Raw genomic sequence first — 16,329 nt, forward strand, 5'->3', positions numbered from 1 at the left:
CAGAGGGATAGAATTTATACAATGACACTTATTTTATTTAATATACCAAAAACGACGGAAATAAATTAAATTACTATATTTATTTGTCAATTTACTGTTCTTTTATGGAACAAAATTACTCTCAATCATGTACACTTTGGACATCATTCCATAGCCTGCTTACGCATGGTATATTAACATGTCAGGTACATATGTAACCATAGGCTATCGCATGGTATGCCGTTATTACGTGCACGCACATGCACTTGCATTTTATAGGGATCTTGATATTTTACAAACCACTATTTTCACAGAGTTATTGTAATTGCATTTGTGAACCGATTTATCTGACAGAGCGTAACTCGCTCGACAACAAAAGTCGTAGCGACCAAGAGCTTGTGAACTACTGTTAGCACGTGATACGTACAGGTGAGGTCGGTAAACAAAACACATCAGTCTGCATTCCAGGTGCCTCATATACGACCTTCTTGAAGTCGTCTGATCGTATGTCAGTGTTTTCCCGTGAGTTAATTAATGTCTTTGTATCATACGCTTTATTTCTGAAGTACGTGTGATTACACATTTCCAAGTTAAGTCTAGATATCGGGTGTTGACATATCACGTCACGCACGTGTACTATTGTTTACCCGGTGTTACTATAATTTACACTACGGTAATGGAATGCCCGATACGCAATACGGAAATGACGACACGAAAATACGACAAGAAAAACATGTGTATTACGAAGGGTGGAAACTCCTTAAGTAGGAAGAGAACACGACACTACATTACGTCCACAGACGGACGGACAACCTAATTCCAGTATACCTCTCCCCTCCTCACTTCGTTGCGGGAGGGGGTATAATAACATACCAATTTCATCATTCAGAAATACCAAGTGTTGCTTTTATTTACTTAAACATATTTTGTGTCTTAAATATTATATCCCTGTGTCCAGTGTGATCGTAACCACTATGACTTGTCACGGTGAGAAACAGAAACCAATGTTACCAGAGAACGAATAACCAATACCACCCGGTCCAGTAACCGAGTCAGCCTAGCGTGGGCGTTAGTCACGTCAACAATGAAGGTCTAAAGTTACAAATAGTTATTTCACTTTACGGGACACCAGAGTCATTAGTGTACAGGCCACACGTTAACGTGAGTAACATGATATCCATGTGAATGGATACTGTTGCGTTCAGTACATCATTACAGATATCAGCCAGATCAAACTGGGTAGTATCCTTTTACAACAGCTCAGGTCATACAATGACAGATGCCTTGGGAGACGAGATTTACACCCCAAGTGTTGCAATGGGTGCAACAGATCATGTTTTCTATCCCTAAACCGAAGACACAAAAGAAAAACACCGATCGGGAGAGGCGGCTAAGGATGGGTGCACATTTGGGCATTCTGGTCGCTATCACTGATAACTGCTTTTTGTTACATATCATGGGGTTATGCCATCATGATATGACATGAAATTAAGGTCAGCTGGGAGACCATTCCGGGATATGAGTAGGTAAAGTGGGGGATCAAAATCACAGTGATCTTTTTTAAAATCTTTTACATACTGTTGATGTATTGTTTAACAATGAAGCTTCAAATAATAACTAGAATTCCACAGGAGTGGATGTGTCGCCTGCAATCAGTGTGAAATTTTAAGGTTGATTGGCCCAAGGAAACTGAACTTATCGCACGGAAACAGTTTTTCTATTTATAGTAACGATGACCTTGACCTTTGACCTTCGGACCTGAAAAGCAATACAAAGTAAGCAATTTTGATAAGAAAGAACCCAAGGAAATTCAAGTTATGGCACGGAAACAGTTTTTCTATTTATAGTTACGATGACATTGACCTCTGACTTTCAGACTTGAAAAGCGATCCCAAGTAAGCACTATTGATAATAAAGCACTGTATGAAATCTGAGCTCGAGCAACCTAAAGAAACTTAAATTATCGCACAGAAACAGATTTTCTATTCATAGTAACGACGACATTGACCTCTGACTTTCAGACTTGAAAAGCGATCCCAAGTAAGCACTATTGATAATAAAGCACTGATTGAAATCTGAGCTCGAGCGACCTAAAGAAACTTAAATTATCGCACAGAAACAGATTTTCTATTTATAGTAACGACGACATTGACCTCTGACTTTCAGACTTGAGAAGCGATCCCAAGTAAGCACTATTGATAATAAAGCACTGTATGAAATCTGAGCTCGAGCGACCTAAAGAAACTTAAATTATCGCACAGAAACAGGTTTTCTATATATAGTAACGATGACCTTGACCTTTGACCTTCGGACCTGAAAAGCAATACAAAGTAAGCAATTTTAATAAGAAAGAACCCAAGGAAATTCAAGTTATGGCATGGAAACATATTTTCTATTTATAGTTACGATGACCTTGACCTTTGACCTTCTGTACTGAAAAGCGATCCCAAGCAAGCACTTTTTGAGTTTAATAAACCCAAGGAACTCAAGTTATCGCACGGAAACCTTGTTTCGAACGACGCAAAAGACGACGACGATAACAACGACGACAAAGTTATACCTATATGTCGCCTCGCATTATAGGCGACACAGACATTACGAAAAAACATAAAGTTAATAAGTAGTCACTGTGACCTTGTTATAAATCGGCTTAATATGTCAACGATTTTGTGCCTATATACACATTGTATTTAAAAGTATCTTAACCTGATCTCAAGAATTGGTGGTCGAAGTGAGCAGGGCTATCAGGAGGCCCAAATTGGCACCGTTCCTTAGTCGCCTCTAACACAACAACATGAAGTGGGGTACAGCAGGCCTCATCTCTCCCCGAACCTCAGGGGTTTACAAGAATCACCTCATCCCGAACCTCAGGGGTTTACAAGGATCACCTCTCCCCGAACCTCAAGAGTTTACAAGGATCACCTCTCCCCGAACCTCCGGGGTTTACAAGGATCACCTCTCCCCGAACCTCAGGAGTTTACAAGGATCACCTCTCCCCGAACCTCCGGGGTTTACAAGGATCACCTCTCCCCGAACCTCAAGAGTTTACAAGGATCACCTCTCCCCGAACCTCCGGGGTTTACAAGGATCACCTCTCCCCGAACCTCCGGGGTTTACAAGGATCACCTCTCCCCGAACCTCAGGGGTTTACAAGGATAACCTCTCCCCGACCCTCAGGGGTTTACAAGCATCGCCTCTCCCCGAACCTCAGGGGTTTACAAGGCCCACCTCTCCCCGAACCTCAGGGGTTTACAAGGATCGCCTCTCCCCGAACCTCAGGGGTTTACAAGGACCACCTCTCCCCGAACCTCAGGGGTTTACAAGGCCCACCTCTCCCCGAACCTCAGGGGTTTACAAGGATCACCTCTCCCCGAACCTCAGGGGTTTACAAGGACCAGCTCTCCCCGAACCTCAGGGGTTTACAAGGACAACCTCTCCCCAAATCTCAGGGGTTTACAAGGATCAACTCGAAGAAACTATTGTAAATGTGTTTTTTTTGTTATTCTTATTCCATTTATTATTTTCTTGTGGAGGAAAATTAAACAAAGTTTCGTTTACAAATACAATATTGAAATGTCATCCGGTGTCAATATAAAGTAAATATGTTACACTTGTACTTTCTGTACATTGAACGAAGTCACACATGAAAAACCCTTATTAAATGTTTTATTCCTCGTGTAATCATCCGAAGGAAAACTGATGTTTGCTTTGTATTTTCGGGTATTGAAATGTTCAGAAAGAAACTATGGGGTATTTCTAATTGAATAGGTCGTTGTAGGGCGGATTACGTTTTATTGTTATAATTATTACAAGCGTCAGAATAGAACAAATATCAAAACTGGTATTAATGTTATTACATGTAAAAAGAGGTCACAGGTGTTTTAATGTTGAAACAGATCAATTTGTTACCAATAAAAGGGCACGAACCAAAACTCCCGACTATGCAGGTGTATTCTACATTAGTCGCCTTGGAACATTGCAATGCAGGTATGAAATAAGTTCACGTGTTGTTCTCTTCAACTTTGCAAAATGAAAAACACGTAGGACCCCACATGGTGACTTTATATTGTGGTTATTTTGTTATTGTGTATTGGAACTCTGGTATAGTTTATCCCTGTAAGTTTAAACTATGGTATTTGTGAACTTTCTTCTGTATAACTTGTCTCTGTGATTAGAAGCTTTATTATAATTTCTTTTGTTTTGTTTTGTTTTATTTTGATAAACTCCCTATCAACAGCTAAGGTCATTTAAGGATGTTCCTTCCTGTGTGTTATGTATGCCTGCATGGTTGTGTGTGTGTGTATGCAGGAGGCAGGGTATGTTGGTGTAATTGCCTCCTTGTAATAGCGCTGATCTGATGCCGACATTATAATGCTATCTCACTGAAATACCATGCCGAAGTAACCCAGCACAGCATTCTGCCCGGTCACATTATACTGACTATAGGTGAACCAATTGTTGCCACTCCCCAAAATGCTGAACGTTAAGCAGGGAATACGAACTGCCATTATTTGTTGTTTCTGCCATTGTGTTGAAGTCTTTCACATATTGTGTATCCTGAGATATAAATTTTCCCTGAGAGCGGCACAATGGTAACTTTGTCGTTGTTTGTTGACCATTGTAAATGTTTTAGTTGTCGCTGTGAGTTGACACGCAGACATATATGTATAACTTTGTCTCTGTTAGATTACGCTATGATACACAACTTATATTTTGCTATTGTGTGTTAAAACTTTGAAATAAAATGTATTATGTCCTGGCGAGTGTTTAGTACTTTTGCCCTATGTGAGTTGACATTGTGATCTGGATTGTACCAACGATTTGACAGTAACACTGCGGTACCTATTTTATCATTTTTTTGTAAACCTGTAACACGTGACCGGGGCTTATTACAAGTGAAGTGAAGTCTGACGTCATCGGTTAAGGTTGTATTTGAGTTTGTAGACATAAGCCTGGTGTGTTTTTTCAGATTCAGTGAAAAGAGAGACACATGCTGTACATTTTTGTATATTGCTGTACACATTAACGTACAGGACTCGTTTCAGAAGAAAAAAAAGAAAAACATTCTTAGTAAACTATTTCATCTTTAAAACCGAACGTTTATTTGTTAGAAAAAACTTGAACATAACTCAAATACGAATTGTGGGAAGAAAAATGAAATAAGGAAATTTACGACCAAAAAGGAATAATGAATTTGTAAGGAACAGGTGATGGGGTAACTACATTTACGGGATAATTATACGGACTGTTTGTATAACTAATGTACCGTGAATATAAACAGGTGCCTGTACTTCGTTTGTAAATACCAGTAAGAATATTACAAATGTATAGCTATATATCTATTAATTTTATTCGCAGCATGAGAAAATAGCGAAAACTTCTCCTGTATTTCAATGATAATTCAACGATGAAATCATTATCTCTTATTTATAAATAAATATGTTAATTATTTTTCACCATAAAGGAGACGGACGCATTTTTCATTTCTGAATATTGTACAACACCCATTTTTTTTCTTCAAGAAAATAAACGTTTCAGTTTGTTAAAGACATCAACATCACTGCAAATCGAACATTTCAGGGTGAAAAAGACAACAACAATACTGCAGGTTGAAAACTTAAGGTATTAAAAGACAGCAAACACTATTACAGGTAAAATGTTTCTGGCTTTAAATCACCACTGCAGGACGAACATTATAATCTGTAAAAGACAGCAACAACACTGCAGGGCGAACATTTCAGGCTGATAAGCTTTGATCTGAGACATGCTATTCCGCTTAAATCCTTGTTAAACGTAACATTTCTATATAAGAGCTATACTATCTCACTTCCAGTAAAAGCTGTTGAAAGGGGGAACGGCCATTGGACTGGAAACATTTTCAAATCTTGGCAACACATTGTATGAGAAATAGTGTGTTCCTTTTTTCGTTTTTCAGTTTTAATCATTAACACTTGAAATACTGAATTGCTTAAAAAATAAGACCTTTTTCATGAGTTACGCGATTGTTAGCGTTTCTTCCCAACAAAAACAATAAAACAAGAGGATAATATTGTCTAATGTAAGAATTCAGTAACTGCTACGGTTCGTGCGTACTGAAATATAAAAATTGTCAAGTAATCACTATTCATTGCAATTTTTAAAAAAATCATTTCATGTATAATTCAGTGTAATTTATATCATACTTCGGGCCGTATTTTTCTGACAGGCGATCAATTTTAGAAAATATAAACTGATACAAACAACAACATATATGATGATTTTGGCAGAAACACAAAAAGGAGCCTTGCATATTGTCATACAGTGAAGCTGTCCTGGATAAACGACAATGTCGGGAAAGGTCTATGTGATGTTACATTTTGACTGACATCTCGCGACTAAGATCACAGCGTACTGTCAATTACAAAGGTGCATATATAGCTGTACATTTTCCCATCCACTTGATATTTCATCAACTCTCCCAATAATACGTTACCGAGGTCACTGACCCCAATGTTGGTGCTGTAAGTTCACACTACTACGTGAATTAAAAGTTGCATAATCCTTCCAATTTCCAAACAGGTATACAAATATCTTAAATATTGGTCAGCCATGCGTGACGTGTCAAAACGCATTGATCAAATTGCGTCTTTGTAACGTTTTAAATACGGGCGTACCGCTGAACCAGACCCACATATAGTGATCTCATTAATTCGACAGAGGACACGTCTCGGATCTGAATTTGCTATCAACGGGCTGGAATTAATTACCCTTTTTCCTTACATGTTGATGTAATAAATCGTTAGAAAGTAATATAAATTTTTAATTTGAAAATTTCGTAATAAGAAGTCAGTTCCGAACTATAATAAGAATTTTTATTTATCAATTCAAAATTAAATAGAAATCAATAAATATACCAATTATTTTTTTACTTCAAAAAGTCCGTTTTCCTCTGCCGTTATATTTTACCTTTGAGTAACGTGAAGATTCAATGATACATGACGAAAGCTAAGCCGATAAGAAATAATAGTGACACTGCACTTCACTATGACATATCCTGGGGAGTAGACACCTACATATAATTATACGACCACAGCCACTATTCCCAGGCTTTGTGTATAGAGGTACCAACAAACTGTCTTTCCAGCGTTCTTAACAAGTCATACCTCGTTTCACGATTTTCATCAACTGATTATGTTTCAAACCAAATGTGTATTCTGATGATCATATAGTGGCAGAGGTGAAGTTATTTAAAACAATTGCTAAAGACATGTGTCACTTTGTCCAATTCCACAACGTGTATGAGTTTCTGGTTGACGGTTCTTTGTTGAGTTTGGTGGCAAGATTTTCAAGAAGACTGTAAGCATTCCTATGAGAAGAAACGCCAAGAAAACATTGGCTCTTGTCAAATTCTCGACATGAATTATTCATAAGGAGTATTAGACTATATTATCATGATTTTATTTGTGACAAGATTGCAAAAAGACTTACTTATCTAAATTGTCCCTTTTATACATTTAGTAATATCTTGTGAGCCGACACTGCAGAACACTTTTTTTTTATTATTAGAACCGCTTTGTTTTGGGATCAACTGAAAAAGTTGTTTTTATATAGTGGAGCCTCTTAAATCTTTCTATTCGACAGAAAGTTTTTGTTAAAATATATTTATTGCCAAGTACTGAACAAAGTATTAGATACAGCTTATTACAACTTATCGTCGCTTTCTTCAGTGGTACATTTTCAAGATGACAATACAACTTATTTCCCAGCTGCAAGATTCAGAATCCAGTCACATAGCTGGGGACGATACGAGGTGTGATTAACGAAGGTCGACTGTACATTATTTCACTTCTATAAATAGTTAGCATAAAAAAAACCCATTCCTCACATTTTTAAGTTTTCAAGCTTAAAAGTGACTTTATAGGCACATGAATTGATGAGAGAATTAATTCGAAAATATTTGACCTGAAGCAACTTTTTATTCATTTAGTTAGTTACTTTTTAAAATTTACAGCCGGTGATTTATTACACAACGAATATCAATTTAGGATACTATTTAACATTCGTTGTTAGGTATGCTTTGTAAGTATTTAACCATAAAAATTGACGATGTGTAACGTCTGTACCCATAGCGACGTCACATGGATCATTAGGAGAGCGTGACGAATTCACGTCTTTCGGCAATCGCAACTTCTCGGCCAATTCCGGACGTCTATCTTTAATAATGCTCGTACAATTACTCACCAAATCATGGCCCATGAAATAAAAAAAATAAGATTGTTCTGTATGCAACCAGTATTTGAAATCTATTTTTGCGAGCATGTGCATGTTGTTTGTATATAAAATTGATGATATCAAACTGACAAACCACGTTCCGACTTTGGCTAATTAATGGATGTTAAATTATTTAATTTAACATTCCTTTAACGGGTATATTGTATGATGATAATCATACTAACTATCATCCCGTCTGACGTTTATTTAAACAGCTGATACTTGTACAGTCACCCGGGTATAGGTCCTGTGTATAGTTTAGCACCTGGTAATCACGGTTATGGGAGTGGGCGTGTCACGTTCACATAGATCATGTTATGGGTTCGTGATGGTGGATTATCTTCACTATATAAAGGTCTATATTTACTGGGGCTCCATCACATGTATATATATAGTCTAAGATATCAGTTCTATGGTAAAAGGAAACAGTAGATGCATCGCAGAGCAAATTGATTGAGGCACGTCATTATGACATATACTCGCCCACGTTCTGGACACACACCAAACGTATCAAACTGGTGTATATATCTCATGATTATTAAAATGTGTATTTGATACCAGTGTCCGAAAACGCCGCACAAATATGTTAAATCGTCAGTATAGATGTCCAAATCGTATTCCAATATGACTGAAGAGATCCCGATGCAGGAATACAAGCCATTCGCGTTTTCAACACCTGTCATCAGATGTATGCTCTTGTAGAGTTACAGAAACTGAACAATCATAACGCTTTGGTTTATGCTCGCAAACCCTTTGTAAACTTTTCTATTTTAAATATTTTCCACTCATTTGACCCGTACCTGGAGTATATACATGTATATTGAAGTTAATGAAGCCAGTGAAGATTGTCTGGTTAAAAGTGGGAGACTAATTATAAGTACGTCATATTTTTTTTCTGTTGGTATTAATAATTGTAGGTTGATAACAGACTTTTCTGGACACTTGCAGTTGTGTTCACGTGTCCAGTTACTGTATGTAGCTCGCGTCCTAAAATACTGTAAGACCGATAACCTTTTCATTAGTACAAAAACACAAACTGTTGGCCACTCAAATATCTGTTTACTGATAGGTATTAGACCTATCTTTGGATGACATGAACAACACGCTAGATGTAGTAAGTAAGATATTTCAGTTATATGTATTATTTATGTTGATATTACAAACTTCACAATGAGCGAATTACGTTATACTGTTTTACGTTTGATAATGCATTCCAAAAAAATGCAATGAATAAATAGATAAATAAATTATAATGTTGTTAGAATATCACATGATTAAAGATGAATTAAATTAAAACCAATATGTAATGTTTCCATGCTTGAAACATCAATATATATATGTAAACGTGTTCAATACATTAACACCTCAATGATTAATCTTTTATCAGCAACTGAAATTAGGACTACTTAGAATTGTTTATTTTCAGAGATTTTAAAATAGTACATAACATGATATAAGCACACATTCACATGCACACACCAAATACACACAAACACACGTTAGTTTCCCTCTCTGCCATCATCATCATATCATCATCATCATCATCATCATCATCATCATCATCATCATCATCTATAACAGCAAAGGAACATCTGCATTAAGACTTTATTTATTAATTAAGACTTATTTTTGAGTACTGAGAAAGCTATACTTAAGACAGTATGTAGCATGAAGATGTGCAGCCTAAATGCTAAAACCAAGTTTGAAATTTTAATATTTAAGAATCTTTATCAAGAAACACACATTGTTTAAACATATTTTATTGCAAATAACAGATGTTGCAAACGAATTGGACACAATTTTGCCAACTTAATAAAGTCCTCTTCGACAAAAATTAATTGATTACAATACATATCACGCAATGTAAGAGCTACTTAAATATATATATGGCAAGAATAAATTGTAGTTAAGAGAGGGGACAAAGAAGAGATATATTTCGAAAAATATTGAACACAGCTAACTTAAGTTTTATTGCATAATATAATTTGTTTTGTTTTCAGCACATAGAGTTTCGGTCATAACAAAGTCTGAACCTGTCATGGCATCGTTTTTTTTAAAATACACACCAAACCACTTAGCGTCACATTCGTTCTTAAAAAATAAAGAATTTTATTTCAATATAGAATAAATATTTGTACTTTAAATACTTCTGAGTACATTATGTCACGTCCATGTGAGGAACTGAACCTCAAATAAAACCTGGTTAGCTAGTGTTGACATTTCTCACGTAACAACGAAGTAACGGGCTTAAAGCGAAACAATCGGATTATTTTCAACCTAAAATCCGCTACAGTGAAACAGATTTGCTTTAAACCTCAATGATATAATCGCCATATATAAATACGCGGGTTCGAAGGCAAGGGGGTTTCCTGACAAAACAGTCAGTATACATCAGTTTAAATTATAGAACTTGATACTGTTAATTACTTACACTTCGCGTACTATTCCGTCTTTGCGTATTGCAGAGTTATCTTCTCTTGTGAGCCGGTATTGATTGTTACGTCATTTGTTTGTGAGAGTAACGGCATTAAATTTTGAGAAAACGACGTAATTTTCTCACACAAACCAATGACGTAACAATCAATAACTGCTCACAAGAGAAGATAACTCTGCAATACGCAAAAACGGAATATTCTCTCGCTAATCTGCAAGGAGTAAATAACATTTCTCTTAATTAAGAATATTGTCTTATTATTTTAATTTAGCTATTCCTATCATCGTAAACCTTTAATTTAAAGTACCAACGTGGAAATAGTACTGTGCACTACAAAAATATGTAGCAAGATGTTATCTGGAAAAGGTTTTGAAGCATAGTTTTGATAAATATTAACTTTGATACTATCCATGCATGTGTATGTTAGGCAAGATATATTCGTTGTAATTATCACGGAGTGTCAACCGCATATTTAGACAAGATCTTTTCGAGAATTTGGATATTCACAAATAAGTGTTTACATACCGTATATAGCTACTCAGTGATATTTGCAAGTTTTCTTCGGGAAATTAATTATTGCGCAGTGTACTAGGATTTGCAGATATAACAGGTCGAGCTGTCATGTTCGTTACAGTGTAGGAACATGTATGTGTAGGCCTCTCGTTAGGTTTCTGTGTGCAATTCCCTGAGGGACTTTAAGCCGATACTCTTTGTCTGAATGATAAAACTACATCCTTAAATAATACCTGGAGATGGACATTTTTTCGACGTTGTTGAATTAGCTGTTGAACCTTCCGCGAAAATTGTTAAAATATAATTGCCGCGAAAACTACCCGGAGTACAGTATTTCGACGGATATCTTAAGACGTAGATTACAAAAAATATATGAGGTATGACTTTGTCGATCCAGTGTGTGAATGCCTCATGTTACTTTATATATGTGTCATTTTACCTTTTATATGACAATATACAATGTACATAAAAGGTCAACATACAATTCTGTTTCTCGTGTATCATTGGTGTGTTATTTACAACCGCTGCATTTTGTAATTATTCTTGTGTCGCAGTTTAGGCTGTTTGAACGTGTAATCCCATACACATATTCACACACAAGCACTGTGGATTTCCTTACATGAATCATAGACATTTTGAAAGGGTTTTATTCAAAGTTACAAATAGGTTCATGTGATGTCTGTTTACATGCTTCTTTTAATAGTTCAAGTATGACGTCAATGCGTAACTTGGTACGTAAAATGTGCAATACAGAACGTTGTATTCATGGTCTAAAAAGTTCTTGTATTACTATAACAAGATTCAACAGGTATGTGATAAATGCAATTACAACAGCATATTTTATATTAGTAATTTCTGTCTGTTTATGTATTGTCCGGTAGATATATGAAAAGTTACACTTTCACCGTGATCAATGGCATCATAACTTGTATATATGTATGGCTTTGGGTAAAGCGTCTGAAGATGATTGATAATGGAAGCGCTAATGCTTTACAAATGTACGTGTCTCACATTTTGTTCTAACTTTTCATTTATATATATTTTTCATACATAAATATTATATTTTCTCTTGTATTAAATGTACTAGTGTTTCTGTATGTTACCACTAAATATACAAATGTTTTGGGTTTATTAGTTTTTAAATTTGAAAGAAAACAAAACCCGTAATCGTTGATTGTGTTATCATTTTGGGAAAAACTGGAACGTAGAGTTAATACCGCATGATAGGCAACCTCAGGAGGGGAGGACCTTCCCATACAAAGGGAACATTCTTATAATACGGTAACTGAACAAGTGGTTACGACAAATGGACATGTTAAACACTGTAATGAGCTTCCAGACAATGAGTGTCCTGTAAACCTTCACTAGCCGGGAGAGGTGACATGTTTTGTATCAATTTAATGAAGTAGCAATTTGCGATTCCAACACCTGATGACAATTCTTGTTCAAGTTTGCGTTTTTTTTTATTACCTTTTGTTTTACTTTCTTGTTCTATTTGTATCGAATTTTGTTACTTTATTCTGGTTCTTTTATAATGTATCACATAACAAACCATGTCCAACGTAAAACAAAACGAGAAAAAGGGACATACATATATTTTCTATTTAACTGTTATCTGTATCATCTATAAACAAATATTAACCTGTGGATATGTCCATGCTAATTCACCCAGAGCGAAAACCGCGAATATTTCAACTTATACAGCATAAAGTCGTAAATTAACTGATATATAACGTAATCTGATTTAAAAACCTTTTATGAAACAGTTGACGTACATACATAATCTAATTATAACAGTCCAGACTTATTTTATCATAGATCGTAATGACAAAGGGATGAAGTCATGAAGAGCATAGTTGTTCACTGGTACATGTAAAGGATATTAATGATAATCTGGACAGAAATACTATACAATTATGGACTTTTGTGCTATCATATTTACCAGCACAAAAGCCCATAACTGTTTTATTATATGCCATAACAATAAAATAAAACAAAACTAAACTAAAGGACGCGAGCCTCCGTGTAAAATTTAGCCAGGTTTGAATACAACAGTTCATGATTGTAGCTTTCGAAGGTATCGTCTCGATTCTTTTTCTTAAGATAAGCATGGAGGACATGCACTGCGTGTTCAATGGACTATTTTTTAAGGTTAACAGCATCTTTATCCTCGAATAGTTTTGGTAATTTTCTGATGTAATGGAGGAGAAACGTTCGCCAGCAGCCATCTGACAGATCGCGTTCCAGTCTAACTGCACATGCGCTTCGACAGGTTCCGGGGAATTTCCATACAGGCTATATTTAGAAATCGATATTCACCAGATAACCAGTCTACATGAGTTTTTGAGGACTGGTCACGTGTATAGGATCCGACCAATGTGACTGCGAGAAATGTTCATGCATATAAATAATTACATCGCGTACAATAATCTGTTTATGATCAGGTGCTGTTACCATAAAAAAATATCTCCCACCCTTTAAAGTTTGTGTATAATTCAATACCGGGTATTGAGATACAAAAATCAGGTGGAGACATGAAACAAATTAAATCCAAACTGGTCACGAAATAGAAATAATTATACGAATTTGCCATCCGTTATACATGGGTTATCATTCATAATAATGAAATTAATATTTATGATGTAGACTCAACAGCTGGATACTTCCTGTTATGTTATCAACGTGTTTTCATGTATATCAATGTGGGCTTTTCGTTCCAAAGAATGGGATCTATATCATAATGAGGTCCTCCTAGTTATCTGTCCATACAGGTTTATATTATCCTATCTATATACAACCTAGAGAGAGGGGTCTTGGACGATAATGCAGGGGTTACCAAAACCAATGTATTATTCTAGAGCATGTTTTGAAAAATTCTAAATGACTTCATCGAATATAAGTTGATGACGTTAATTACACATACTTTAGCCTGGAGGACATTCTTTTATTTTATACCACTTTCCAGTGTTCTACAAGACATTTTTGTAGCTACATGTATACTGTCCCTGCAGGTAGGGCGTAAGCGTTGTACCTGCTGCCCCTATTGCATATTCGTTTGCGATTTTTTCGTGTCCTTTTGTTTTACTTTCCTGTTCTATTTGTATCATATTTTGTTACTTTATTCTGGTTCTATTATAATGTATCACATAACAAACCATGTCCAACGTAAGACAAAACAAGAAAAAGGGACACAAATATATTTTCTATTTAACTGTTATCTGTATCATCTATAAACAAATATTCACGTGTGGATATTTTCGCGCTAATTCACCCAGCGCGAAAACCGTGAATATTTCAACTTATACAGCATAAAGTCGTAAAATAACTGATATATAACGTCATCTGATTTAAAAACCTTTTATGAAACAGTTGACGTACATACATAATCTTATTATATAATTCTAGACTTATTTTATCATACGATAAATAGATTGTAATAACAAAGGGATGAAGTCATGAAGAGCATAGTTGTTCACTGGTGCATGTGAATGATATTAATGATAGTCTGGACAGAAATACATATAATTACATCACGTACATTAATCTGTTTATGATCAGGTGCTGTTACCATAAAAAAATAATCTCCCACCCTTTAAAATTTGTGTATAATTCAATACCGGGTATTGAGATACAAAAATCAGGTGGAGACATGAAACAAATTAAATCCAAACTGGTTACGAAATAGAAATAATGATATGAATTTGCCATCCGTTAAAAATGGGTTATCATTCATAATAATGAAATTAATATTTATAATGTAGACTCAACAGCTGGATACTTCCTGTTATGTTATCAACGTGTTTTCATGTATATCAATGTTGGAGTGGGACGACTGGTTCGCCCTTTGTCAGTATAATGTGACTGGGTGGGGTGTCCTGCTTGGTGTTTTCGGAGTATGTTTCAGTGAGGTAGCACTATAAAGTCGGCATCAGTTCCGCGCTATCACAAGGAGACAAAACACGAATATATCGCAGCGTCTCAAAACACGCATACACTACACGCATGAATCTCTCACAAAGAAGAGGCCGTACTTAAATGACCATAGCTGTTGATAGGACGTTAAACAATACTAAACAAAACCAAACGCAATTACATGTATACTATAATGATATTTTAATTAAGAGGTCACAGGTCGTTAAATAACACTGCCAAATATGGCATCAGACGTGACATCAGACGTGACATCAGACCTGACATCGGACCTGACAACATACCTAACAACAGACCTGACATCATACCTGACATCAGACGTGACATCAGACGTGACATCAGACCTGACATCAGACGTGACATCAGACGTGACATCAGACCTGACATCAGACGTGACATCAGACCTGACATCATATGTCATAAAATGGCATCATTGAAAATCAGCGATGATAATGTACTTATTTTCGGTTTATCATTTTTAGATATTGATATGTTGAAATTATTAAATTCTATTTCATTTCATGTACGATTCATGAATCTCGACACAGCGTATTCATGAATCTCGACACAGAGTATTCATGAATCTCGACACAGAGTATTCATGAATCTCGACACAGAGTATTCATGAATCTCGACACAGAGTATTCATGAATCTCGACACAGAGTATTCATGAATCTCGACACAGAGTATTCATGAAAACGATTTTTATTTTTATGAATTAATATTTCTAGCTCCATATGGAATGCACATTTATTCCTACCTAAATAAAACACGTATGTGTGGTTTTAAATTTTGTTGTTTTATTCCAGTGTCCGTATCGTCCAATGTTGGGAAGACCAATCCATACAGAAGATTCAAACGAAATGCCGTGAGTAATACAGCATACTATAATGATCAAACGAGTTTCATCTGTAAATAGGGGGTACTTATTTACGTTAACTATACTTGGTAAACAGTGGAAGTTTGAAAATGTTTAATCATTTACAAACTTCCACTGGTTTAAACTACCAAGTATAGTTAACGTTTTCGGCTGTTTTAACTACATCTAACCAGAAAATGTTCGTAAGTAGAAATATTTTGATGCTTTAATTTAACACTTACTTTCCCCCTCCAAATAGGGATTTTAATGTTGGAAACTGTATTTTACACATAGAACTGGCAATGCAAAAAATAAGTGTAATAATTTTGCCCTGCACGTATCAGAAACGACTTGTCATAACAA

At 35.7% G+C, this 16,329-nt stretch overlaps 1 protein-coding gene across 4 annotated transcripts in view; it reads left to right on the forward strand.

Moving 5' to 3' along the window:
- Positions 1 to 16,329, forward strand: part of LOC110441723 (cysteine-rich venom protein ophanin-like) — a 56,943-nt gene that overhangs the window by 18,946 nt on the left and 21,668 nt on the right. For all 4 annotated transcript variants that reach the window (XM_021484955.1, XM_021484956.1, XM_021484957.1 and 1 more), the window contains exon 2: positions 15,917 to 15,975. In XM_021484955.1, coding sequence (XP_021340630.1) covers positions 15,917 to 15,975 — 59 coding nt within the window. The remainder of the gene's footprint in view (positions 1 to 15,916; positions 15,976 to 16,329) is intronic.

The sequence above is a fragment of the Mizuhopecten yessoensis genome, unplaced genomic scaffold (genome assembly GCF_002113885.1).
Source record: "Mizuhopecten yessoensis strain PY_sf001 unplaced genomic scaffold, ASM211388v2 scaffold716109, whole genome shotgun sequence".
In the NCBI taxonomy this organism is placed as follows: domain Eukaryota; kingdom Metazoa; phylum Mollusca; class Bivalvia; order Pectinida; family Pectinidae; genus Mizuhopecten; species Mizuhopecten yessoensis.